General features: G+C 39.4%; 1 protein-coding gene across 2 annotated transcripts in view; it reads left to right on the top strand.

Moving 5' to 3' along the window:
• FARP2 (FERM, ARH/RhoGEF and pleckstrin domain protein 2) overlaps nucleotides 1–24,774 on the top strand; it is a 129,792-nt gene that overhangs the window by 12,595 nt on the left and 92,423 nt on the right. Inside the window, exon 2 of one of the 2 annotated variants that reach the window (XM_021708462.1) lies at nucleotides 8,930–9,140. In XM_021708462.1, the coding sequence (XP_021564137.1) occupies nucleotides 8,958–9,140 (183 nt within the window). In that variant the 5' untranslated portion in view covers nucleotides 8,930–8,957. Of the gene's footprint in view, nucleotides 1–8,725; nucleotides 9,141–24,774 lie in introns of those variants that run through there. The other variant, XM_021708463.1, reaches the window with a different exon arrangement.

The raw sequence follows: 24,774 nt of genomic DNA, 5'->3' as shown, positions 1-24,774 counted from the left end.
ATAAAATAGCCAGGCTCGGTGGTTCAGCCTGTAATCCCGTGCCTTTGGGAGGCTGAGGTGAGTGAATTGCCTGAGCTCGTGGGTTTGAGACCCGCCTGGGCAGGTGAGACCTCATCTCTACAATAAATCAAAAAATCAGCCGGGCGTGGTAGCGCGTGCCTGTAGTTCCAGCTACTTGGAAGGCTGAGGTGGAAGGATCGCTGGAGCCCAGCAGGTCGAGGCTGCGGTGGCCGGGTGCAGCCACTGCACTCCAGTCTGGGCGACTGAGTGAGACTCCAACTCAAAAGAAAAAAAAAAAAAAAATTAGCCAGGCGTGGTAGCGTGTGCCTGTAGTTTCAGCTATTTGGAAGGCTGAGGCGGAAGGATGGTCGGAGCCCAGCAGGTCGAGGCTGCAGTGGTCGGGAGCGACCACTGCACTCCAGTCTGGGTGACAGAGTGAGACTCCAACTCAAATAAATAAATAAATAAATAAATAAAGTCACTAGAAGTAATTCTCTTTGTAGTTTTAACTGCCATCTTGATACATAGTTACAGCCATTTGATTCATTTTGTTTGGGTCTTTAGGACTTACTTTTCCAAAGTACTGTTTTAATTTTGCTTTTTAATTATGTTAAAACATTTATGAAGTTCCCAAGTGATAACTTAACCATGGTGTACTAAAGGAAGTACAGTTTCCTAAATTTTTTCTTTGCCATTTTCGCTTTCTCCCCCATAAGTAACCATATTAATCAGTTTTTGGTATATATATTATTTTTGTGAATATAAACAAATACGTATATTTATATTTCTCCTCTTTTAACAAAAGTTAGCATGCCATGAACCTGGCTTTGCACCTTGCTCTTATTTACTTTCACACTAAAGCAGCATATACAAATCATCTTGCCTTTTTCTTTGAAGATTTTTATGTTAAATTGGGTGGTTTCATATCACCCCCCCACAAAAAAAAGTGTTGAGGATCAGTCAGTTATCCAGATTAATTTCAGCTCTTAAAACTTTTATTTTTCAGTTTATAGAATTTCATTTAACATGAAATCAGGATAACTGGTGATAGAGGCTCTAAAATACACTCTAGAGAAAAGAAATACTGCCATCTCTTTGATTTTCAGGCAGTTTAAAAAAACTCCTAGGGAGAGGCTGAGCCTGGTAGCTCATATCTGTAATCCCAGTGCTTTGGGAAGCTGAGGTGGGAAGACAGCTTGAGACCAGGAGTTCAAGACTGAACTAGGCAATATAGTGACACCCTGTCTCTACAGAAAGTAAAAAAAAAAAAAAAATTAGCTTGGTGTGATAGTGCACACTTGTAGTCCTAGCTACTAAGAAGGCTGAGATGGGAGGATCGCTTAAGCCCATGGGTTCAAGGTTGCAGTGAATGGTGGTTGTGCTACTGTATTGGACCTTGGATTATAGTGTGAGACTCTGTCTCTATAAAAAAAAAAAAAAACCTGGAGAGTAAAAAGTGAGGTTTGCAAATATTGGTTATGTACAAAGAAGTCTCCTTGGAACAATTAGGCTATGTGTATACTATAGTGTTGAATTTGTCTGAAAGTGATCTTCTTTTCTTTCAGACATTTAGCCACTATTTTATATACTAAGGTAGGAAGGCTGAAATAATGTGATTTTATGAGGTATGTTTAATTTTTGGCTACTAAATACTATAAATTAATTGGAATCAAAAGCACCCCTTTTCACAGAATTGTGGATTTTTAGTTGGAAAAGATCTGATCAACCTCTCCTTCCCACTACTGTTTTCCACTTGAAAAAGCTGGGGCTAGGAGTGGTGCAGTGACTGAGCTTACTAATGGGAGTTGGAATTGGAATTCAGGTGTGCTGGCCCTGGGTTTCTACCAGACTGCTACTGCGGCTTTCTTCCTTGTTCCCCATTAGCACCTGCCTTTTTATTTGGTCTTTTAAAATCACAGCTTGGTAGACACCTTTCCGTAGTGGTAAGTGTCTTTCCAGCAAGAGAGGTTCTTGAGTTGATGACTGCCCTTCCTGATGTTTGGTGGACAGTGTTGCCTGTAACTGGGTCCTCCTCAGTTGTTCAGCCTTGTGAACAAGCATCCTGAAGCACCTGTTGGAGAAGTGTGTGCACATGAGTTCTGCATACCCCTCTCCCAAGCTTCTGGTGCCAAACATGGTATCTGTGATGCTCGATTCCTGTTGCCTTCCAACAGCATATCGTTATTCCAGGGAAGAGGTGTCTGTTTATGCAGCCATGTTCTGGGGAGGAATATAGATCCCCACCCCCACCCCACCCTTGCCCAGCTGTTTCTCATCAGCTGTTTGAGGCCTTGCCTTGTAGTACAGGTCTTATTTTTCTCAGTTTCCTCATATTGTCTAAATTATTTAGTTGCTTATTCTAAATAATATTAGTCATGCTTAGAAAGGGACTGAGAAAGCATCCATCTCTTGCTACATTGTAGTAAAGAGGTAAAGTAGCCCCCGGGTCACTAATTAGGTAAGAATGCCATTTGAATATCATCAGCAGTAAAAGTTCATTCCTAACACTTCAGTGGATTTTAGGGCTATTCGACAAGTATAGTGAAATATGTCATAGCTTCTTTCTTTGGTTGATCAGTTTAGGAGTTTTGCTTTTTTTTTAATTCTCCTAAAACAGCCAAAAATATTTGAAGCAAGATGTTTGTTTTTTCCACAGAAAATTTTAGGTAACTTGCCTTAATATAGATGGAAGACCCTACTTCTGTCTGAGGAGCCAGGTGCTGATTTTCCAGCAAAAAAGGAAGAGTCTTGGTGGCCAAGTCTGGGCCCAAGTTCTAGCTCTGTCACTTCTGAGTTATGTATTTCTTGGCAGGCCTTTTTTTTTTTTTTAATACTTTTTTTAGAGCAGTTTTTGGTTCACAGCAAAATTGAGCAGAAGGTAAAGAGATTTCCCATATACACTCTGTCCACATACCCACTGCATCCCCCACTGTGAGCATTCCTCACATTTATAAACCTACATTGACACATCATTATCATCCAAAGCCTTGGGAGACTTTTGAGCTAAATTTTCCAGTTTTAAAATGGAAATGATATGTCACAGCGTTATTATTATTATTTTTCATTATTAAATAAGAACATATCCATAGGAGCTGAGTTTGTAGTAGGCAATACCAAATGTCAGCAATGGAAATTGTATCCAGACACCAAAAATATTTTTAGAAATAAAGACTGTAGGTCGGGCTCAGTGGCTGAGCCTGTAATCCCAGCGCTTTGGGAGGCCGAGGTGAGTGAATTGCCTGAGCCCGGAGGTTCGAGACCCGCCTGGGCAACTTGGTGAGACCTCATCTCTACAATAAATCAAAAATTAGCCGGGCATGGTAGCGCGAGCCTGTAGTTCCAGCTACTTGGAAGGCCGAGGCAGAAGGATCGCCGGAGCCCAGCAGGTCGAGGCTGCAGTGGCTGGAAGCGGCCACTGCACTCCAGTCTGGGTGACAGAGTGAGACTCCCAACTCAAAAAAAAAAGAAATAAAGACTGCAAAGCATTTTATTCACATGGAAAGGAGATGAGAAAATAAACTTGAGTCCCCCATAAATCCCTGGTTCTTTGCCGCTTTCCTCTGAGTTTCTGGGAAGTTTCTCTGGCAGGAGCAGAGACATCCAGGGGCTGACGTCAGGCTCATAGGACTGCAGAATACTTGGTGTGCCAAGGACTGTTTATGGCTTTGCTGTATTTCTAGCTTGTGTGTTCTTTTGCTTCTTTAATATTTATTTATAGGCACACAAAGCACAACAACGGTAATTTTTGTTGTCATAATTTATGCAAAACAGATCCAGTGCTTACATTTTTCCTTGCATTTTTCTCTACTTTCAGACTGGAGGAAGCAATCCCGCTATAGCAAATGATGTTGAATGAATAGCCTACCATTTCTACAGAAAGTGTCCAATTAATGCTGCTGCTTCTGAAATAGATTGAAAACCAGGTTAACTGACATTCACAGCTCTGGGGTTACCTATTAATGTTCTGTTAAGGTCTTTAAAAATTTTTTTTTTAGAGACAGTGTCTTGCTATGTTGCCCATGCTGGTCTCATTAATTATCCTGGGCTCAAGTGTTCCTCCTGCCTTTGTATCCCCTGCACCCCACGGAATAGCTGACATAAGGTGTGTACCAGATTTATTAAGGTCTTTTTAAGCTTTCACAAACTTGGTCTTAAAGTCTTAAACTTAGTCTTAAATTTAAGTCTAAGTATTTTTTAAACTTTGTTGTTGTTGTTTTGATTAGGAGTCTTACTCTATTGTCCAGGCTGGATTGCAGTGGCATGCTCACAGCCACCACAGCCTCGACCTGCTGGGCACAGGTGATCCTTCTACTTTAGACTTCCAAGTAGCTGGAACCACAGATGCATGCCACCATGCCCAGCTACTTTTTAAAAAATTTATTGTAGAGGCAAGATCTTGCCATGTTGCCCAGGCTGGTCTCGAACCCCTGAACTCAGGTAATCCTCTCGCCTCTGCCTCTCAAAGTGCTGGGATTACAGGTGTGAGCCACAACACCCAACTGAATTTTTTTTTTAAATCAGCTTTCTTGGATTATAAGTCTTAGTCTTAAAGCTGAGTAACTATGAAATGAGTGGTTTATGCTACATTACTATTGTGTAGCAGCAAACATTTTTATTTGGCATATCAGCCACAGGGCACCACAGACCTCATTTTCTCTTAAGTGAATTTGTCTTCTTCAGATCAACCTCATAAACAAGAACGTTTTCCTGTGTCCTTACATCTTAGCTTCAGCTATGTTGATATCTAACTTTTGGACTAGATGAAAATTAGGATGTCAGTTGCTGCTTGGAAAGTATGCAAATTTCAAATATTTCCTCTTGTGAGCCACATACTTCAGAAGAGAGTTTTGGTGTTCCTTGAGACAAGAAAAGTGTTTTTCATTTGTCTAATATGTCTTTTGTTCTCATGAGAGATGAAGCAATGTTAAATAAAAGGAATGTTGTTTTAAATAGATTTTATTATAAAATAAACACAAATCAAATGTATGGCTGAGTGAATTATAAAGTGAGCACTGTCTAGGTCAAGAAATAGAACTGTGCTGGCCAGCCTAGGAACCACTTCCTGGTATTCTATCTCAGTGACAGCCCCTCTCTTCCACCAATACCCTGACTTCTCTAGTAGTAACTTCCTTGCATTTTTTTTATAGCTTTATCACCTGAATGTGTACCTCTAGGCACTACAGGTTAGTCTTGTCTATATTTTTTTTCAGAGTTATGTGTTTAGACATGACTTTTTTTATAATGAGCAAAAGAAGAACTTGAAGGCATTTTTTAATCTTTAATTTTTAATTTTAAAGATTTTTTTTTTTTTTTGAGTTGGAGTCTTACTCTGTCACCCAGGCTGGAGTGCAGTGGCACATTCACAACTACGACAGCCTTGACCTGCTGGGCTCAGGTGATCCTTCTGCCTCAACATTTGAAGTAACTGGAACTACAGGTGTGTGCCACCATGCCTGGCTAAATGAAGACATTTTTAAACCTATAATTTTTTTTTTAGATTTTTTATTTTAAAGATGTGGGTTACAAATCAGGGTTAGGTCTTCAAATGTTCATTTTGCAGATACTCTTGTTGATGAGGTGTGCCCCCCCAATCTATAATTATTAAGGAAAAAATAAGAATTGTACAGCAGAATAAGAGAAGCGACTTCTAAAAATGTATTTTGGGGTTGGACACAGTGGCTCACACCTATAATCCCAGCACTTTGGGAGGCAGAGGCAAGAGGATTGCCTGAGCCCAGGGATTTGAGACCAACCTAGGAACCTTGGTGAGACCTCATCTCTACAGTAAATCAAAAAATTAGTCAGGCATGATGGCGCACACCTGTAGTTCCAGCTACTTCAAACACCGAGGCAGAAGGATCACCTGACCCCAGCAGGTCAAGGCTCTGGTAGCTGTGAGTGTGCCACTGCACTCCAGCCTGGGTGACAGAGTGAGACTCCAACTCAAAAATATGTATATATATATTTTGTAGCCTTACTTAAAAAGAAAATACTCAGTTTGGCAACTAAGGTAAAACATCTTATTCTCTGTTTCAGAAGAACTTACTTTTGGTGGTTCTATATTTTGTAAATGTTGTGAACTGACCAAGAACATATAGATGATTTATTTGTATTTTCATCTTTCACATTGGCAGTATCCTAAAAATAGAAAAATATTGCATATTCTCATTCATATGTGGGAGCTAACAAAATTGATCTTTCAGAGGTAGAAAGTAGAATGATGGTTACCAGAGACTAGGAAGGGTTATGGGGAGGTGGGATTAAGAGGGGTTAATGGGTACAAAAATTCAGTTAGATAAAAGGAATAAGATCTAGTGTTTAATAGCACAAAGAGCAACTATAGTTAATAATTTCTTATATATTTCAAAATAACTAGAGGAGTGGGTTTTGAATGTTCCCAACACAAAGAATCGGTAAATGTTTGTGGTGATAGATATCTTAATTATGCTAGTTTGATCATTACACATTATATGCTTATATAAGGATATAAAATATCGGTTCAGGATGTCTCTTGTACAGCATGGTGACTTTATAGTTAATACCCATGCATTGTAGTCTTGAAAATTACTAAGGGTGGATTTTAAGTGTTCTCCATTGGCTCAATGTGGCCATTTCACAATATAAACATATATCAAGGCTTCATATTGTACGTGCTAAATATATACAATTTTCCAATAGATAAATAAGTTAGAAAAAATCATATCACCATAAATATGTATAACTATTATGCATTCATAAAATGAAAATTAAAAATTTGTGAAATTGAAATGTAAAAGCTCATATTTATGGTTCTCAAAACTTCATATATCTCGTGTTTAATATTAGTGTTGTGAAAACAGTTTTTTCTGCAGTGTTGTTCTGTTTGTGGTCATAGTCTTTGGTCTTTTGTTATTGTCTGTAAAATACATGATGTGTAACAGTTTATTTTTTTTATGTCAGTGACATTATGAAAATACTTAGCAAACAATCACAGTAAAAATTGTGCTCCTTTTTTCAAGGAGCATACAGCATGGAGAGATAGGTCTGCAATGAAGGTAACTGCTAAGTCAGTCAGACATGTAGCTCAGGAGACAGATGTGCCAGTCAGAGCCTTTATTCAGGAATTGGGATAGAGAAGACACTTGGAAAAATGATGCACTCCTTCATCATTTTGCTCATACTACTCACATTTTTGCTTTCCCCAGAGGTCTTAGCTTTCTCACTTTCTGCTTTCTTGTTTGAAAAATTGGATTTGTGTGGAAAGGTTGTCTTGGTGGGTTAGGGTTTAGGTGTGTAGTAGGAGTTGCTTGGCAGTGAGTCACTGAGACACTATTCAAAATTAATGCAAGAGGTAAAAAGTTCTTTATTTGGTTTGTCTTCATAACAAAATAAGCGTGAAAAAGAGGAATGGACCAGGAGACTTGGAGCAATTAAGTTGGCATGCAAGGAAAATGAACTAGGAATTTAGTGAGATTAATTCTTAAAAAGGTTACTGCAAATTAGTGGAAGACTCTGAGGGTGATTAAGCAAAATAAAATAATGTTTGTGGCACCACATTCTTTGTTGATTAAACATCTGGCATTTGTGTCTCACCTCTACCTGTTTTGCTGTTTCTTTTGATGTAGTATGTTTTGCTGTTAAATGTTTTTAAATTAATTTTCAATCATAAATAAAAGATGTTTAAGAAGGAAGATTACCATAAATAGTAGGCAATCGTATTAATAAATACAATTTAAAACAAGCCAACATTATTAGAGTCTAACTGACATGTAGCCTGCTTTTACTTTGTCAAAAACAATGAAGAGGCAACCCCTTTGGGTCCCCCCCACTTGTGGGAGCCTTTCTATCCTCTCAATAAATCCTGCTTTCAAAAAAAAAAAAACACCAAAAAAATGAAGAGACATTTTACTATCCTTTTCTATCCTATAACATCTTGTTGCAAACCTCAAATATATGCTATAAAATAAAATATCCAACTTAAATAGAAAAAAAATCAAATCTATAGTGCATTTTTAAAAATGAAGAAAATAACCCTGGCAGACTTAAAATCTTGCAAGCAGAGACCTTTCCCTTGACACAAAAGGACATGAGCTTCTCATTTGAGCCTTTTGGGTCTTCAGTGTTGTAGTCTATTAAGGGGCTGTGGGTGGTGACAAGGGAGTTATTGTGAGGATGGGGGAGGACAGGTGCCTCCCAATACCAGGTGTGTGATCCTCATTGTCTTTGTCTAGGCCATCGTTCTGTGCCATACCTGAAATTACCTCCCAAACTACCAGTGGCACCCACTCCACCCTGGTAAGACACAAATTAGAAAAACCAAGGAGAACAAAGCTGACAAAGACAAGCCTGGCTATCTTCCTCTACTTTTCTTGGCATTTATCCTCATCCTGAGTAGCCTTCTACTCAACACAGAGTCAGCAGAGGTGAGAAAAGTTGCATAAATGTGTCAGACCTTGCTGTGTGCCTCCTGACATGCTGCTATGCTATGCTCCAGGGAGCCTGCTTTCCTTTGCTAGAAATGGCACTGTCTAGGACTTAAAAAAGATCATCAGCACAGTAACAGTTTGGGCTGGTAGAGAGAGATGTGCCAAGGACCAGGCAGCCTAGGGAGGGTCCAGCAGTCCTGGGCTCTCTTGCTTCTGCTAAACGAGTAGAGATGTTGTCTCTTGTTTGTGAGGTTTTGTGGGTTAAATGAGTTAATACGTGTGCCGCCTACCTCGTAACGCACCTGGAAATGTTGATATTGGGGTGATGTTGTTATTTTATGCTCCACCTATACATGTGTGAGTAGAAGGTAATCTTTTTTAACTCTTTGTTTTGAGGTGATTTAAGATTCATGGAAGTTATTAAAAATAGAGGATTCCTGTGTCCCTGAGAATTCTTTTTTTATATTGTTTTAATATCTAAATAATGTGACAATTCCTTCACAAGCTTTTTTGTTTTGTTTTAGCATTTTCTTCACTCCCGGCTGGTGAAGAATGGGGGAGATAGAAGGAACATACAGAGTTCTGCAGACTGCAGGGACACGCTTGGGTGCCCAGACCCCTGTAGGAGTTAGCACTCTCGAGCCTGGGCACACTCTCTCATCCAGAATGCAGGAGAAGCACCTGCACGTCAGAGTGAAGCTGCTGGACAACACCGTGGAAATATTTGACATTGAGGTAAGAAGCATGACTTTTGGAGGCATATTTTCTTATATTTTCTAAATTTCAAGTATTATACAAAATTCCATTTTACTGGTTAGATTTTGCTTTTTGTAAGTTGGTCAAGAGTAGCTTTGGTTACACACAATAAAATCCTTAGAAACAGTGAATCCAAGTTACTTCTTTTAGTTCGGAAAATGGTATTCCCCTGTCTTTTGTTTAAAATTCGGATATAATTAGGTCTTTCTACTCTTCTCTTTTGAGAGGCTGGTTAAGAGGACTGCTAGAGAGTGCAAACTGGAGCCAGATGGCTTATACCCAGACCTTCCCAGCTTAGCTGCCTGGGTACCTATGTAACTGGCTGCCTGAGTGAGGGAACACTACTTAACTTCTGTGTGTGTCAGCTTCCTTGACCGAAACATGGGGATGATTATAATCCCTCCGTCTCAGAGTGGCTGGTGTAAGGATTGGGCAAATGCCATGTAAAGAACCTGGCATGTAGGAGGTGTTGTATAGTGTTAGCATATAACTTGTTTTTTTAGGTCAGCAATAATGCAATTTTTATTTTGAAAATTCCCAGATAGAGGAGTGCACCAATAATATTGGCAAGAACAACTGAATATAGTAAAAGCATATGCATATATCGATATTTAAGTAATACTTATTTACTTTTTAGGCTCACATGATACATTGGACAGCATTTTTTCTGTTTATCTAGTGGTATTAGAACAAAAGTTCTTTTAGAATATTTCCATGTATAATGGATAAATATATTCTTTTTTCTAATTTTTATTGGTATAAAGTAACATCTTTGGAAGCTTATCCTGCTCTTAAGATCACAAAAGTAAGAACAAGATAATGAAGTTATTTTTTAAAAAGTTTTTTTTTTTAGTTGAAGTCTCACTCTGTCGCCCAGGCTGGAGTGTGGTGGCACACCCACAGCCACCCCAGCATCAACTTGCTGGGCTCAGGTGATCCTTCCGCCTCAGCCTTCCAAGTAGCTGAAACTACAGACATGTGCTATCATACCCAACTAATTTTTTGATTTATTGTAGAGATGAGGTTTTCCAAGTTGCCCAGGTTGTTCTTGAACTCGTGGGTTCAGGCAATCCCCTCACCTTGGCCTCCCAAAGTGCTGGGATTGCAGGCTTGAACCACCACACCTGGCCTTAAATTGTTTTAATTATTATTTTTATAGAGATAGTGTTTTGCTATGTTGCCAAGGCTGGTCTCAAACTCCTGGCCTCAAGTGATACTCTTGCCTAGGCTTCCCAAAGTGTTGAGATCACAGATGTGAACCACACACCTGACTGAGAATGAGTTTAAACTCTAGCATGTGGTTTATTTGTGCTTGGAACTTTCTCTTGAGGAATCAAGATACTACACAGAAAATAAAAAGATGATTGAGCTGTGGGTCTTATTGCAGAATGCACTGCGTAGGAGAGGGGAGAGGAGAGAGTATAGTCAGGGGAAGAGAACCTGGTGAGTTGGAGGCAGTGGAGCTCTGGACAAGGTGGTCTCTGGTGCTTGACTATTGTTTAGTGACAGGCATAAAGGAGTGTTAGAACTAAAGGGACCCTGAATACTTTTCTTAAGGTCTTATCTGAGGCAGAAGTGAAATGTCATTTTATCAAGGCAGTGGTAACTGAAACTGGTTCAGTTTCCCATGTCGCTTCTATTGCAAGTAAGGAGGTCTGAAACTGGGCAACCTTTGAACCCTGAAGAACTAGCAGTTGGTTGTCCCTTCTCACCAACTCTTGGATGACTCTCATGTAGGAAATAGGTTAAAGGTCTGGAAATTTAATTTGGTTCCTAAATATTTTTCAATCAAGTGTTTGGAAGAATTTCTACCATGTAGCTATCCTATAATAAGCACACTTGCTATATTCTAGACTTGTAACAGGTTCAAAATTTTAAAAAGAAAAAATAAAATAATTGTACCTTATAGGGTTAACTTTTAGAGTGCCTTTTTTGGTCCTACTTAATGGTGTTTATCAACTAAAACTAGGATCCAGAAGAAAAAAAGCACACATTTATTGGTAAATCCTAAATAAGATGTAAATCCTTCCTTGAGAAATTCACTTTTACTGAGTCATTTTATACCTAAGGAAATCAGAGATACCATTCTGTGCAGAATATATTTAGAGCTTGTCAGAGTTCTAGTAAGTTCATATTATTGTTTCAGTTAATCAAATATATTAATCATGTTTGGTATTTCATATACCTGGCAGAGTTACCAGAAATTAAAGAGTTGCTTTTGGGGAAAAAAATGTTGTATATTCTGAGTATCCTGGGTTAGATGGTTGTTTTTTTGTTTTTGTTTTTGTTTTTTTGAGAGAGAGAGTCTTGCTATGTTGCCTTCGAACTTCTGGACTCATATGATCCTCCCACCTTGGCCTCCTGAGTAAGTTGGGATTGCAAGCATGAGCCACCATGCCCAACTTGGCATGCTTTTTTATGTTGTGTTACCCACTGGTACATACCTTTTAGGGGGAAATAAATTTTCATATACAAGGGGGACCACAAAACCCCCAGAATTTATCTATAAAAAATTGTATCTTTAGTCTTACATGTTCAAACTTAAGTCACCATCAAAGTATTCTGCTTGATGCAATACATCTACCTAGATGCTTTTTCCACTGCTCATAACAGTTTTTGACTAATCAATTTTGATACTTTATAGTGCTTCTGCCATTTTTTGTTTCACCTCTTCCACATTGGCAAAAGTTTTCCTTTGAGGACTTTTTTCATCCTGAAAAACAAAAAAAAAGTCACTTGGTGAGATCAGGTGAGTAGGGAGGTTAGGGCACTGGAGATTTTGGTCAAAAACTGCTGAGCACTCAGTGCATTGTGGACCGGTTCACTCGTAAATCACTCATCATGAAATGGGCAAATGCATTGAAAGAATCTCCAAAAGAAAATTCATGAAAGTCAAACGCAGCATCTCACAACAGCACTAGCTGGTACATTGTTGCTGATGAATTCGTAGAACGCTCATCTAGTGGAGGAAGATAGTGCTACAAGGGGCCTGCCCTCCGAAAGATAATTTCGGTCTGGGGGTGGGGGGGCTCATATTATATTATAAGTTAGTCATATTCTGCTTCCTAGTTCTTTGTCCTCCACATCTGCATTCCTGTTCAATATTTAATAGTGTTGGAGGGTAAAGTAGAACTGAAGTTTTTAACAACTTTATAGAGATAGAATTCACATACCATATAGTTCAGCCATTTAAAGTGTACAATTCAGTTTTATTTATTTATTTATTTATTTATAAAATGGGTTCTCATCAGTTTTTATTTACTACTTTTTCAAAATCAAGGTGAAGTGCAAAACATTTTGTTTTTGTTTTTGTTTTGGTTTTTTTAGTTGGAATCTCACTCTGTCACCCAGGCAGTAGTGCAGTGGCACGCTCACGTCCACTGCAACCTCAACCTGCCGATCCTTCCACCTCAGTTTTCCAAGTATCTAGAACTACAGGCATGTAGTTCTAATTTTTTGATTATTGTAGAGACGAAGTCTCGCCATGTTGCTCAGGCTGGTCTCGAACCCACGGTCTCAGGCAATCCTCTTACCTTCGCCTCCCCAAGTGCTGGGGTTACAGGCGTGAGCCTCCATGCCTGGCCTAGTGGTATTTAATATTTGCAGAAATGTGCAACCATCTCCACAGTCAATTTTAGCCTATTTTGATCACCTCACCCTTTAGTTGAAATCTCCCTTCCCCTCAGTTCTAAGCAAACAATAATCTACTTTCTATCTCTATACATATAACTGTTCTGGACATTGCATATGAAGGGAATCATATAATATGTAGCCTTTTGAGACTGGCTTCTTTCATTTAGTATATGTTTTAAAGGTTCATCCAGGCCAGACATGGTGGCTCATGCTTGTAATTCCAGAACTTTGGGAGGCCAAGGCAAGAGGATTGCTTGAGCCCAAGAGTTCGAGACCAGTGTGTGGGCAACATGGCGAGACCTCATCTCTAAGATAGATAGATAGATAGATAGATAGATAGATAGATAGATAGATAGATAGGTAGGTAGATAGGTAGATAGGTAGGAGTTTTGGCACACACCTGTAGTCCCAGGTACTTGGAAGGCTGAGGTGGAAAGGATCACCTGAGCCCAGCAGGTCAAGATTGTAGTAGTCACGATCATGCTACTGCACCTAACCTGAGCAACAGAGTGAGACTCTGACTAAAATACAGTAAAATAAAATAAAAAGTTACATAAAATAAAATAGAATATTCATCTGACTGGGCACAGTGGCTCACGCTTGTAATCTCAGCACTTTGGGAGGCCAAGGTAGGAGGGTCACTTGAGGCCAGGAGTTTGATACCAACCTGGGCAACATAGTAAGACATCAGTGCTACAAAAAATAAAAATTAGCTGGATATAGTGTCACACACCTGTAGTCCCAGGTACTCAGGAAGCTGAGGTGGGAGGATTGCTTTACTCAGGGGTTTTGAGGCTGCAGTGAGCATGATCATGCCACTGTACTCCAACCTGGATGACAGAGTGAAACTGTGGCTCAAAATATATATACTGCAGCATATATCAGTACTTTCTTTTTTGTGACTGAATAATAATATTCCATTGTGTGGATATACCACATTTTGTTTATTTATACCTTCATTGATGGATATTTGGTTTATTTCCACCTTTTGACTATTATGAATAGTGCTGCTATAAACATTTATATACAAGTTTTGTTTTTATTTTCTTTTGGGTATACAGTCAGTTATCCCTTGATATTATAGGAGGATTGGGTCTAGGACCCCCAAAGATACCAAAATCTACAAATGCTCAGATCCCTAATACAAAATGGTGTAGTATTTGTACATAACCTATGCAAATTCTCTGGTATACACATCTCTGGGCTACTTACTATACCTAATACAAAATAAACACTATGTAAATAGTTGTTACACTGTATTGTTTTTTTGTATTTTTATTGTTGTACTGTTTTTTAAATTTTTTTCCAATATTTTTGATGCTAACTTGGTTGAATCTGCAGGTGCAGAACTTATAAATACAGAAGGTCAACTGAATACCTAGAAGTGGAATTGCTGGGCCGTATGGTAACTCTAGGTTTAATCATTAGAGGAACTGCCAGATTATTTTCCAAAGTAGCTGTACCATTTTACATTATCACCAGCAGTGTTATGAGTGTTCCAGTTTCTCCTTATTTTTGCCAATACTTATTATTTTTTGACTTTTTTTTTTTTAAGTCAGAGTCTCACTTTTTCCTCCAGGCTGGAGTGCAGCGGCATGATCATGGCCACCACAGCCTTGACCTGCTGGACTCAGGTGATCCTTCTTCCTCAGCCTTCCAAGTAGCTGGAACTATAGGCATTCACCACCATGCCCAGCTAATTTTTTGATTTATTGTAGAGATGAGGTATTGCCATCTTGCCTATACCTCCCACACCTGGCTCTTGTTCTGACCTTTTAATTCCAGCCATCCTAGTGGGTGTAAAGTGGTATCTCATTGTGGTTTAAGGTGATATTTTTAAAGTTATTTTAATGACTAATGGGAGGGCTTTGAGCCAAAAGTACGAGAATTATGTGATTAAAAAGTTATCTTGGGAGCTGATTCCTTGGGTAGATAGTAATTATGAAATTAACTGTGTTGCTGAACACAGTTACCATGTGCAGAAAGAACATTTCCTGGGTTCTGAGAATCATGGAGAAAACACAACTGGGATTTGTCCGTAGTGAACCTAAGAAGATTAAAACATGAAGAACAGAAGCTCATTTGCAACTTTTTTTAAGGGCTAGAGTCTTGCTATGTTGTCCAGGCTGGAGAGCAGTGGCTGTTCACAGGCATGATCATAGATCATATCACATTAAAGCCTCCAACTCCTGGGCTCAAGTGATCCCCCTACCTCAGCCCTCTTAGTAACTGGGACTATGTAACTTTTTTTTTTTTTTTTTTTGAGTCAGGGTCTTACTCTGTCGCCCAGGCTAGAGTACAGTGGCACAATCACAACTCACCACAGCCTCAATTTCCTGGGCCCAGGTGATTCTTCCATCTCATCCTCCTGAGCACCTGGTACCACAAACATGCACGACCATGTCCGCCTAATTTTTTATTTTTATTTTTTATAGAGACGAGGTCTCACTATATTGCTTAAGCTGGTCTCAAACTCCTGGGCTCAAGCAATTCTCCCACCTCGGCCTCTTAAAGTGCTGGGACTACAGGCATGAGCCACCACTCCTGGCTCTTTGTAACATTTTAAAAAGGCATTTTATAGTTTTATTTAGAGTTGTCATGCAGGTTTTTAGAAGTAGGAACTTTTATTGATGCTGTTTGTAAATCAATCTTTTTTTTTTTTTTTGAAAGCAGGATTTATTAAGAGGACAGAAAAGCTTCCACAATGGGAGGGGACCCAAGGGGGTTGCCCTGTAAATCAATCTTTATCTCATTTCTAAGTAATAGCTACCAGGGTCTATGATTACCCTCATCCATATATATCATTTGCCAAAACAAACTTATGCTTACTAGGATTTTGTAAGATAATGACATAAGATATACTTTATGGTTATTTACACTGATCAGTTGTCAGGTTGAAATACTCATTTTTGTCTGAAAATCATTTATTGTAATTGGGCAAAGAGAAAAGGAGAAATCTGTATGATGGATTCAGGGTGGAGCCCTGCTTGTGGATATTGGCTCCAATTATGTATTATTTTAAACTACTTTTGAAATTTGTTGATGGATTATTTAGCTAACCAAAGGTTAGTCAGTGACTAGTTTTTGATTTAGTAATGTCTTGATTTGTTTTCATTTGATTAAATAAATTCTGTGGTTTTGAACATAGAAATCTGGCCTCAGCTCTAGAGAGTCTTGTTTTTAAGCCATAAATTTGTTTTAAAATCACCTGGAAATTTTGTATCAATTTACCTTGTCCTGTGTGTGCTAAATCAAAGGATAGTAATACTTTCAGCTCTAAGCTGTGTCAGATGTGAACAGTGTCTAACTGTATCTGGGAGCAGTAGAAGGAGAAGTCAGGTGGGTAATTGAGACTCCATCTTATAAAAATCTTCCCCAGAATTTTTGGAGAGCAAGATGTCTAGAACAGCTATACTTTCATTAATTCATAATTTACTCACAGGTTTAGAAGTTAATGTGATTTATAGCTTTTCTATTATCTAAAAGTTAGTATTGTGGAAAAGAGGTATTTAGTGACTATAGGAACAGTCTGTGATGTAGTTGGGGGTGTCAGACCTCACCCTGGGAGTGAGTGTCCTTGCTGTCTTTACCAGCAAGTGAGATTGAATCTAATGAGCATGAGAATTTGCTTTGTTATTGTTAAGCTATTTTTTCTTATTCCCCTTTTCTTTAGCATACTCAAAAATTTTAGGATGGGCTTTTCTTTCTTTTTCTTTTTCTCTTTCTCCTCCTTCTCTTTTTAATTGCTTAGGCTTTAGCTTAAATATATGACAAGTAGAAGTACAAATTTTTAGTCACAAAGTTCCATACTAGAAGACTTTAACTTGCCATTCCAATAAAAACTTAATGTTTTCATTCTGACAGGAAAAAATAGTCAAAATTCCAGAAAGTATTGTAGCCAGATGTTTGTCATTGCTCCCACATGAACATCCTAAATATGGCAAATGCACTGCCTTAGAACTTATTTTGGTCTGACCTCAGAAGAAAGAGTTAGTAATTCACCATCTGAAGTTTGGAGATAATATGGGTTTTATACAAAAGCTGTTATGTGTTTCTAGGATACACAGCTATTATGTGACTCTGCCCTAGGTTTTAAAACCTGTTGTTTTGTCTTGGAAATTTGATCTATTTCTTTGACCCTGAAGCCCTGGAATATGGTAGGGTGGTACATGGCAGAAACATGGACGTTTTTATTTTTAGTTACTCAAATGTTGTTATTGATGCTGCCAGGGCCAGTTCCCCATCCAAGGCCTAACACATACATACAACCAAGATTGGTGCGTTACAGTCTGTTTTAGATTTACAAAATAGTGATGACTGATGAAGTTAGGCTAACAAATGGAAAAGAATTGGGAAATGTCATCCTGCTGATCCCTGTACCAGTGAAAATCCCATGACAACTGTATAAGAGAGTAGGCCTAATGTATTTCAGGACCCCAGCAAGGGTGATGGAAATGAAACTTACCGACAGGGTTATCTTGGCTTGAATTCCATTTCTTGAGCACCTGAGAGTTCTAGCACCTGGTGTGACTTATGTCTTCAGTACCTCTCCCACAGGTGGCACGAGTAGCAGCTGGCCCATCTTCTGTGAACCCTACTAAGAAACCCCGTGACATTCCCATACTCATGGAATTCCCCACTTTTGGTCAAGAAATAATTTGATTGTTTTGTTATTGTATTCGTCGGAGGCCAGAAAACTGAGCTTGCACAGGTTGAACGTTCCTTATTTGAAATGCTTGGGACCAAAAGTGTTTTAAATTGTTTTGGGATTTTGGAGTATTTGCATTATACTTACCAATTGAGTGTCCTTAATTCAGAAATCCAAAATATTCCATGGGCATTTCCTTTGAGCATCATATCATTGCTCAAAAAGTTTTGTATTTTGGAGGATTTCAAATTTCAGATTTTTGTAGTAGGGATGCTCGACCTATTCCTTATTTTACTTGTCTGTGCCTCTGAATTGCCATTTCCCTTCGGCTCTTCTCATCCTTTCCCTGCAATTTCTAATACCTGTATTCTTGGCCCCGAAAGAGATCACCTACAGGAGGAGGAGAGGGATGGGTGGCACTTGCCAGACATGCCCTGCCCTCTTTGAGTAGGTTCTTCTAGACCTCCATGACCAGTATGCTTATCCTTGTCCTGCAACTGGCTTCCACCTGGAGCAGATTAGGACCAGGCTCCAAATCTCAACCTTTAGCCCCCTGATGAAGGGTGGACATGCATCTTTTCCAGGGCTGGGGAGGTGTGGAAGGGGTTTTTTGGAACCGTTTTGGTAAGATGCCCCTCCTGGACCTGTGGCTAGAGGGTGAGTGCTGTGGGCTCCCATCTCCTGCTGGGGTCATATAGATTACAGGCCAGGGGAGTCACCAGAGGGCAGAAAGACCCCCAGTTCTCCACTGCAGACCTTCCCTTAGCTGCCCAGCACATGCACCCTAGTCATGTAGCACTTTCAAAAATGCCTTACATCATTGGACTGTTCTACTTATATTGAAATGTGTAGCTCTGGATCATTCTACTGCTTCCTTAATAGCCTAGAATTGCCTCTTGTTCCTGTTGGCAAACAATGAGGTTGTACCCAGCATTTTGTCATGACTGACAGTGTTGCTGTGTGCATTCTTGTGTGTGTCATCATTTGTGTGAATTCCTGAATTGTGGGGTGTGCCCATTTTCAGCCCTTACAAGATGCTGTGGGAGTGCTCTGGAAAATGGTTATGCCATTTTATGTTCACTTCCCCAACACAGGAGCCTTACCAGTGGGTTGCCTCTTTCCCCTGGTGTTTTGCTAGTCCCTTTGTTCTCTATACCCCTTTCCCTACTCTGAGAACCCCATTCGTCTTGGGCTCTGAGTGCTCTCCACTCAGCCTGTTTTGGGCTGTGACTGGAGCTGCTTGCCAGACACATTGTTCTGGAGTGCTGCTCCCCCTTTCAAAGGGCACCAGCTTTCAGTGGGCCTTTTTGCTGGTGGGCATCACATTGTTGAGAAGCACTCCAAGGGGCTCTAGGCAGAATTGAGGACCAGTTGCTTTGAGAAGAGTACACAGGTTCTGGAATGGGTGCCTCCCACCTGAGCTCCCATCAGCCTGCCATGTCTATCAGGCACCTTTTGCTGACACCATTTTTCTTAACCCTTATTCCCTCTCTTCCACTGAGTTCTTGAGCAAAAAAGACAAAGCCTCTTTGCACACCTAGAAAGTATAGTGCTTTTCAAGGTTCTGTTGAAGCTTCACTTCTTCTACAGAGCATGTCTGATTCACACCAGCCCCACTTAAAATTCACTTTCAGCATTAAGAAAGCTAATTCTGGCCAGGCACAGTGGCTCACACCTGTAATATCAGCACTTTGGGAGGTGGAGGCAAAAGGATTGTCTGAGCCCAGGAGGTTCAAGACCAACCTGGACAATTTGGTGAGACTTCATCTCTAAGATAAATAGATAGATAGATAGATAGATAGCTGGACATGGTGGTACACACCTGTGGTTCCAACTACTTGGAAAGCTGAGGCAGAAGGATCACCTGAGCCCAGCAGGTCAAGGCTGCGGTGGCTGTGAGTGTGTCGCTGCACTCCAGCCTGGGTGACAGAGTGAAACTCCTACTCAAAAAACAACAACAAAAAAGAAAGCTAATTCTCTGTTATTGATCACTTTTAGACAGAGAGAGTAACCAGGATTTTTCAGAAAGATAATGGCAGAATTATAATTCTCTGTTCTTTCAAAGAGCACATTCTGCTTTTTTACTTTACAGAATGTTTTATATATACTTTTAAAGTTATTTTATTGTTTCACAAATTATGTGTTCACTGAGGTACGTTGCAGCGCCTCAGCTTCCTGAGGTGAGGCTTCCCCTACTGAGTCCCCCACTAAGTCTCTTCTGCCTGTCAAACAGAGGGCTATGAGGGTACATGCTGCAGCTCGAAAACTAACCAAGACGTCACTCAAGCTTCCTTATTCTTTTTTTTAAAAGGGAATTCATCCAAAAAAGTAATTAATATTCTATTATACAAGTAATTCTTGTTCACTATAGAAAAATAGAAACCCTCAATGGCCCACAGTTAAGGATAACTACCCAGAGAGAACAGCCACTTACACTTTTCCGAATATTCTCCTAGCCTTTTACATATTCATCTATATTAATTAAACAAAATTGGGATGAGACTACATACATTTTTGTAGTCTTTAAAAAACATTGCATCATATTCTGAATGTTTTTTATATAATTCTTTTAAAAATTTTTAATGGCTATACAGTTTTCTGTTTTCAGTTTTGCTGTAATAAATCTTTTACATTCTTGATTGTCTTCTTTGGGTAAATATCTAGAAATGGAGGTTCTGGAAGCCAGGCGTGGTGGCTCATACCTGTAATCCCAGCACTTTGGGAGGCCGAGGTGGGAGGATCACTTGAAGCCAGCCTGGGCAGCATAGAAAGACCCCATCTCTACAAAAAAAAAATAATAATAATGATAATTTAAAAAACTAAATGGAGGTTCTGCATCTTAGAGTATGGGCAATTTTAAGGTCTTTGACACATATTGCAAAATTGTACTCCCCAAACAGAAGCCCTCATGCCCTGACCAATGATATATGCAGGTTCTCATCTCTCTCCCCCTTTTGAATGTTGCATATGTAATTTTTAGTAACATGTCCAGTTTAATAGGCAAAAGTTAGTTTTTGGCATAGTTTCATCAGACTTATCTATTTTTTATTTTGTGAGACTTTGGATAGTTTTGGTCTACATCATATTTGAAGTTAAAAAATAACAAGAGTTGGGAAAATAGTAAAATACGTTGTATTTGAAGTAAAAGAAATAAAGGAAATAAGAGTCAGGGAGTGCTGGAGACTTTACAGAAAGTAACTACTTATGGTGAGGAAAAGGAGAAAAATTATGGAAAGCCATATGAGGATCAGATCATGGTTTGAGTTGTGCTCAGCCTAATGGGCTTCTGTCTGGCACATATTCTGCCAGTGTTTCCTGAGCCTCAGTCTGTGCCAGCCTTTGCTGTAGGAGCTGGGGGTGTAGAAGTGAGCAGGGAAGATAGGACCCCTGCCTTCTTGTACTTATTCAACAGTGGAGAGAGCAACAGTAGACAAGGTATGCTGTAGAGCACTTAGTGTACAGGGAGGCAGCAGGAGGTGTGAGGGTGCACTCAGATGGGAAGCCCCCTGGTTTTCTGAAGTGGGAGGGGCTGTTGCAGATCAGTTCAGTTGGTTGGAGGAGCACAAGCTGGTGCCTTTAGGTGGTCCCCACTTGGCAAATTTGGGGACCAACAAGAGTCTGGTGTGGAGCAGATGGCATCCAGGAGGGCACCTGCTTACATGGAGGGGGTTAGAACTCCAATGAGGATGTCATAACTTGGCCCAGAGCCAGGCCCTGGCAAGAGGGGAACCTTGGAGTGACTGTTGCAGTGACCCAGGACGTGGTGTGGACTAATGGGAGCAAGGGAGGTGGTGAGAATCAATTGCATCCTTTTGAAGGTGGAGCCTCCAGGATTTGCAAGGGCTGATGTGGAGGCTTAGAATCCAAGGAGCCAAGACGACATGAGGACTGGGCCTGAGCTCCTGGGTCCTATGCTGGGGAGCCTATGGGGAGAACCACTTTAATTTGGGGTCATGTGGAGTTTGAGAGCTCCTTAATCATCTGCTTGGAGGGTTCTTGGGCACTGGGCTTGATGAGAAGAAGAATTGTTGCCATGTCCTTGGGGAGCTTAGGCTCTTTCCAAGGTACAGGTGCAGGGGGCCATTTCTGTGACCTTTCAGACGATGCTAACGCTCTTATGTGAGGCTGTCGCCGCTATTCTACTAGCTCATGGTGAATGCCAAGTTCAGAGTGTCCTAATGTTTAGACAAGGAGGCAGCTTTTCTAAATTGTCATCAGTCTTCAACTTCTGGGTTACAGTAATTATGGGCTTTTATTTTTAGAGAAATTTTGACTTGTCATTAAAGGGAAACAAGAAAGACATTGGTTGGTGCTTCCAAACTGTTATTGGAGGGCTCTGGAATGTCTGTGCATGTGAGTGACAGTTTACATGTATAGTTTTGTACTTTATATAGCAGCTTCTTTTTGCCACAGTAGCAGAGAGGATCTCAGTCCTACTTAAAGGCTTTTTCTGAGTATGATGAAAATCAGAAAGATATTACCTCCTCAATCTACAATCTTAAACACCTACCTTGAGCTAATAACCTCAAAAGCTTCAGTTTAGACTTAAGTCTTATGCTCATGGATTAATCTAAAATACCTCTTTGTAAAATAAATCTAATGTTCCTGACTATGAAAATATATTCCTTTGTAATCTTCTGGTTTTAGATATTCATAATGGTTTCTCATAATTGCATTTTTTGGATTGGTTTGGTCCTTACTTATAGGCATCAGTATTCTTTTCGCATGTATTGATATTTGAAACTGGTAAAGTCACATTTGTGTAGCAGAAGAAAATTATCTTTTTAATTAAAGCAATTTTCAATTAAGGCAACTCAAATGTGACTTAAAGGTTCTAGACATTACTATCTTCCTAGAAAAAGTATTAGAACATACACACTAAAAATACATAATGAGCTCTTTTAAAGCACTCAGGTTAAATCAGGGGTATTCAGCTTTACAGCTGTTTGCTTCTGGCTTTATTTACATTAAGCTTAAATATTTCAAAAACAATAAAATAATAGAATATATCATAAGTATAATTATTAATACAAATTGTATTAATAAATGAAATTATAAATTATACATAAGCCCTAACATCATATAAAACTGAACTCATTAACATATTAACATAAAGAATAAAAACAGCCATCTAGTCTTTTATCAAATCTTACCAGAAAACAGGATTTTATAATGACTATTCAGTTTTAACGTATTTAGAGGAATCAGATTTAGAGAGAACTGAGAACACTAGCGAAGGGCAAACTTGTTTTGGAAAATTGTTGCTATAAAGAAAGTTATGACAAACTAAAACTTTTACTGTTATTAGTTTTCTTTAGTTTAGAAATTGATGCTGCTCCTTAAACTATTTGTATCAAATGGATTTATAAAATAATAGCATTTTTCTGTTGTATATTTCACATTTTCCACTCTAAAATTTTTTTCATGTATTTTTTAAATTATAAAAGTTATACATACAACAAAAAATTCAGTCAATACGAACGAGTGTAGAGGAAAAAGTTTAAATTACCTATTAGCCTACACTCAGAAATAACTTCTTCAACATTTAGGTCATATCAGTCATTTACTTTTTCCAGACATTTTTCCATACATGTTTATGTCCTTTTATACACACATACACACACACACACACACACACACACCACTACTTTTCTTCTTTTGATTACTCAAGTACTGAGAAGAATTAGTTTCCCATTGTTAATGTATTTATGTCTATTTCTCTTTTTACCTCCTGTAATTTTTGTTTTTTGAGTCGGAGTCTCTGTCACCCAGGCTGTAGTGCAGTGTCACACTCACGGCCACTGCAGCCTTGAACTGCTAGGCTCAGGTGGTCCTTCCTCCTCATCCTTCCAAGTAGCTGGAACTATAGGTGTGTACCACCACAGGTGGTTAATTTTTTGATTTATTGTAGAGATGAGGCCTCGCCATGTTACCCAGGCTGATCTCAAACCCGAGGGCTCAGGCATTCCTCTTACTTTGACCTCCCAAAGTGCTGGGATTACAGGTGTTGAGCCACTGTGCCCAACTCCTCCTGTAATTTTAATTTTATGACTGTCAGCCTGAATTGATTGGTACAAAGATTTACAAAACTGCTATGTGTATCTTGATGGGCATAATGTTACTGGGCAAAAGGACTTGCTGCCTGATGTACATAGAAACCAGTATGATGGCATTTGTTTTTATTTTTTATTTTTTAGAGATGGGTCTTGCTCTGTTTCCCAGACTAGAGTGCAGTTGTGCAGTCAGCTCACTGCAGCCTCAAATTCCTGGGCTCAAACCTTCTATCCATTTCAGCCTCCTGAGTAACTGGGACTATGTGCACAAGTCACTATGTCCTACTATTTCTTTTAAAGTTTTTTTAGAGACAAAGTTTCTAGGTTCTCCAGGCCCCAGAACTTCTGACCTCAAGTGTTACTCCCATCTCAACTTCTCAAGTAGCTGGAGTTACAGGAGTGAGCCACCAGACTCACCTCTGCACCAGGTTTTGAGAAAAGAAAAACTTTATTGCGAGTCAGCTGGCAAGGAGACAGTAGGCCAGCTCAAATCTGTTTTCCTGTACCAGCCTTAAGGCAGTACATTTAAGAGAAAGATTTTGGAGGAAGAACTTCAGGTTGGTTAATGATTATAAGGGAGGTTTGGAAAGTCCCTTGGACATGCACAGTTGTCTCTTCATAACAGTTCATGGGTCACATGTGCAAATTCAGGGTGAGTGAGTATTAAGCAGGAAATTGAAATTTGGGCTGTGATGTCAGGAAATTCGGACTGTGACATCAGGAAATTCGGACTGTGATATCAGCAAGCTTCTTCTGCCACAGACTCCTGTTGGCTGTGCTAGCTCCAACTGATTTCAGCCAGTTTTATTTCAGCAAGCTGCTTCTTGTCTGCTACCTTGTAAGCTCAAGAATTCTTGTTAGTTTAAGGCATGTTTTCAATAACATTGTTTTTCCTCTAATAAAATATCATTTTGGTCTTATTTAGTGCCTTTTTGACCTAAATTCAACCATGTATTCTATCAAATTCAGGTTCCCGTGCTTTTTTTTTTCTTTTGGCAACGTGCCTAGGATACCCATGTCATTCTTTTATTTTCAACCTGTCTGAATCATTTGTTTTAAATGTGTTGCTTTTTTTTTTTTTTTTTTTTAGTTGGAGTCTTACTTTGTCGCCTAGATTAGAGTGCAGTGGCAGGCTCCCAGCCACCACAGCCTCAACCTGCTGGGCTCTGGCGATTCTTCAGCTTCAGCCTCAGCCTTCCAAGTAGTTGGAATTACAGGTGTGTGCTACCACGCCCAGCTAATTTTTTTATTTATTGTAGAGATGAGGTCTCGCCAAGTT

This window comes from Carlito syrichta, unplaced genomic scaffold (genome assembly GCF_000164805.1).
Source record: "Carlito syrichta isolate Samal-C Ts95f unplaced genomic scaffold, Tarsius_syrichta-2.0.1 Scaffold138451, whole genome shotgun sequence".
Classification (NCBI taxonomy): domain Eukaryota; kingdom Metazoa; phylum Chordata; class Mammalia; order Primates; family Tarsiidae; genus Carlito; species Carlito syrichta.
Note: the sequence above shows the minus strand (reverse complement) of the source record. Positions and strands in the feature narration are given on the sequence as shown.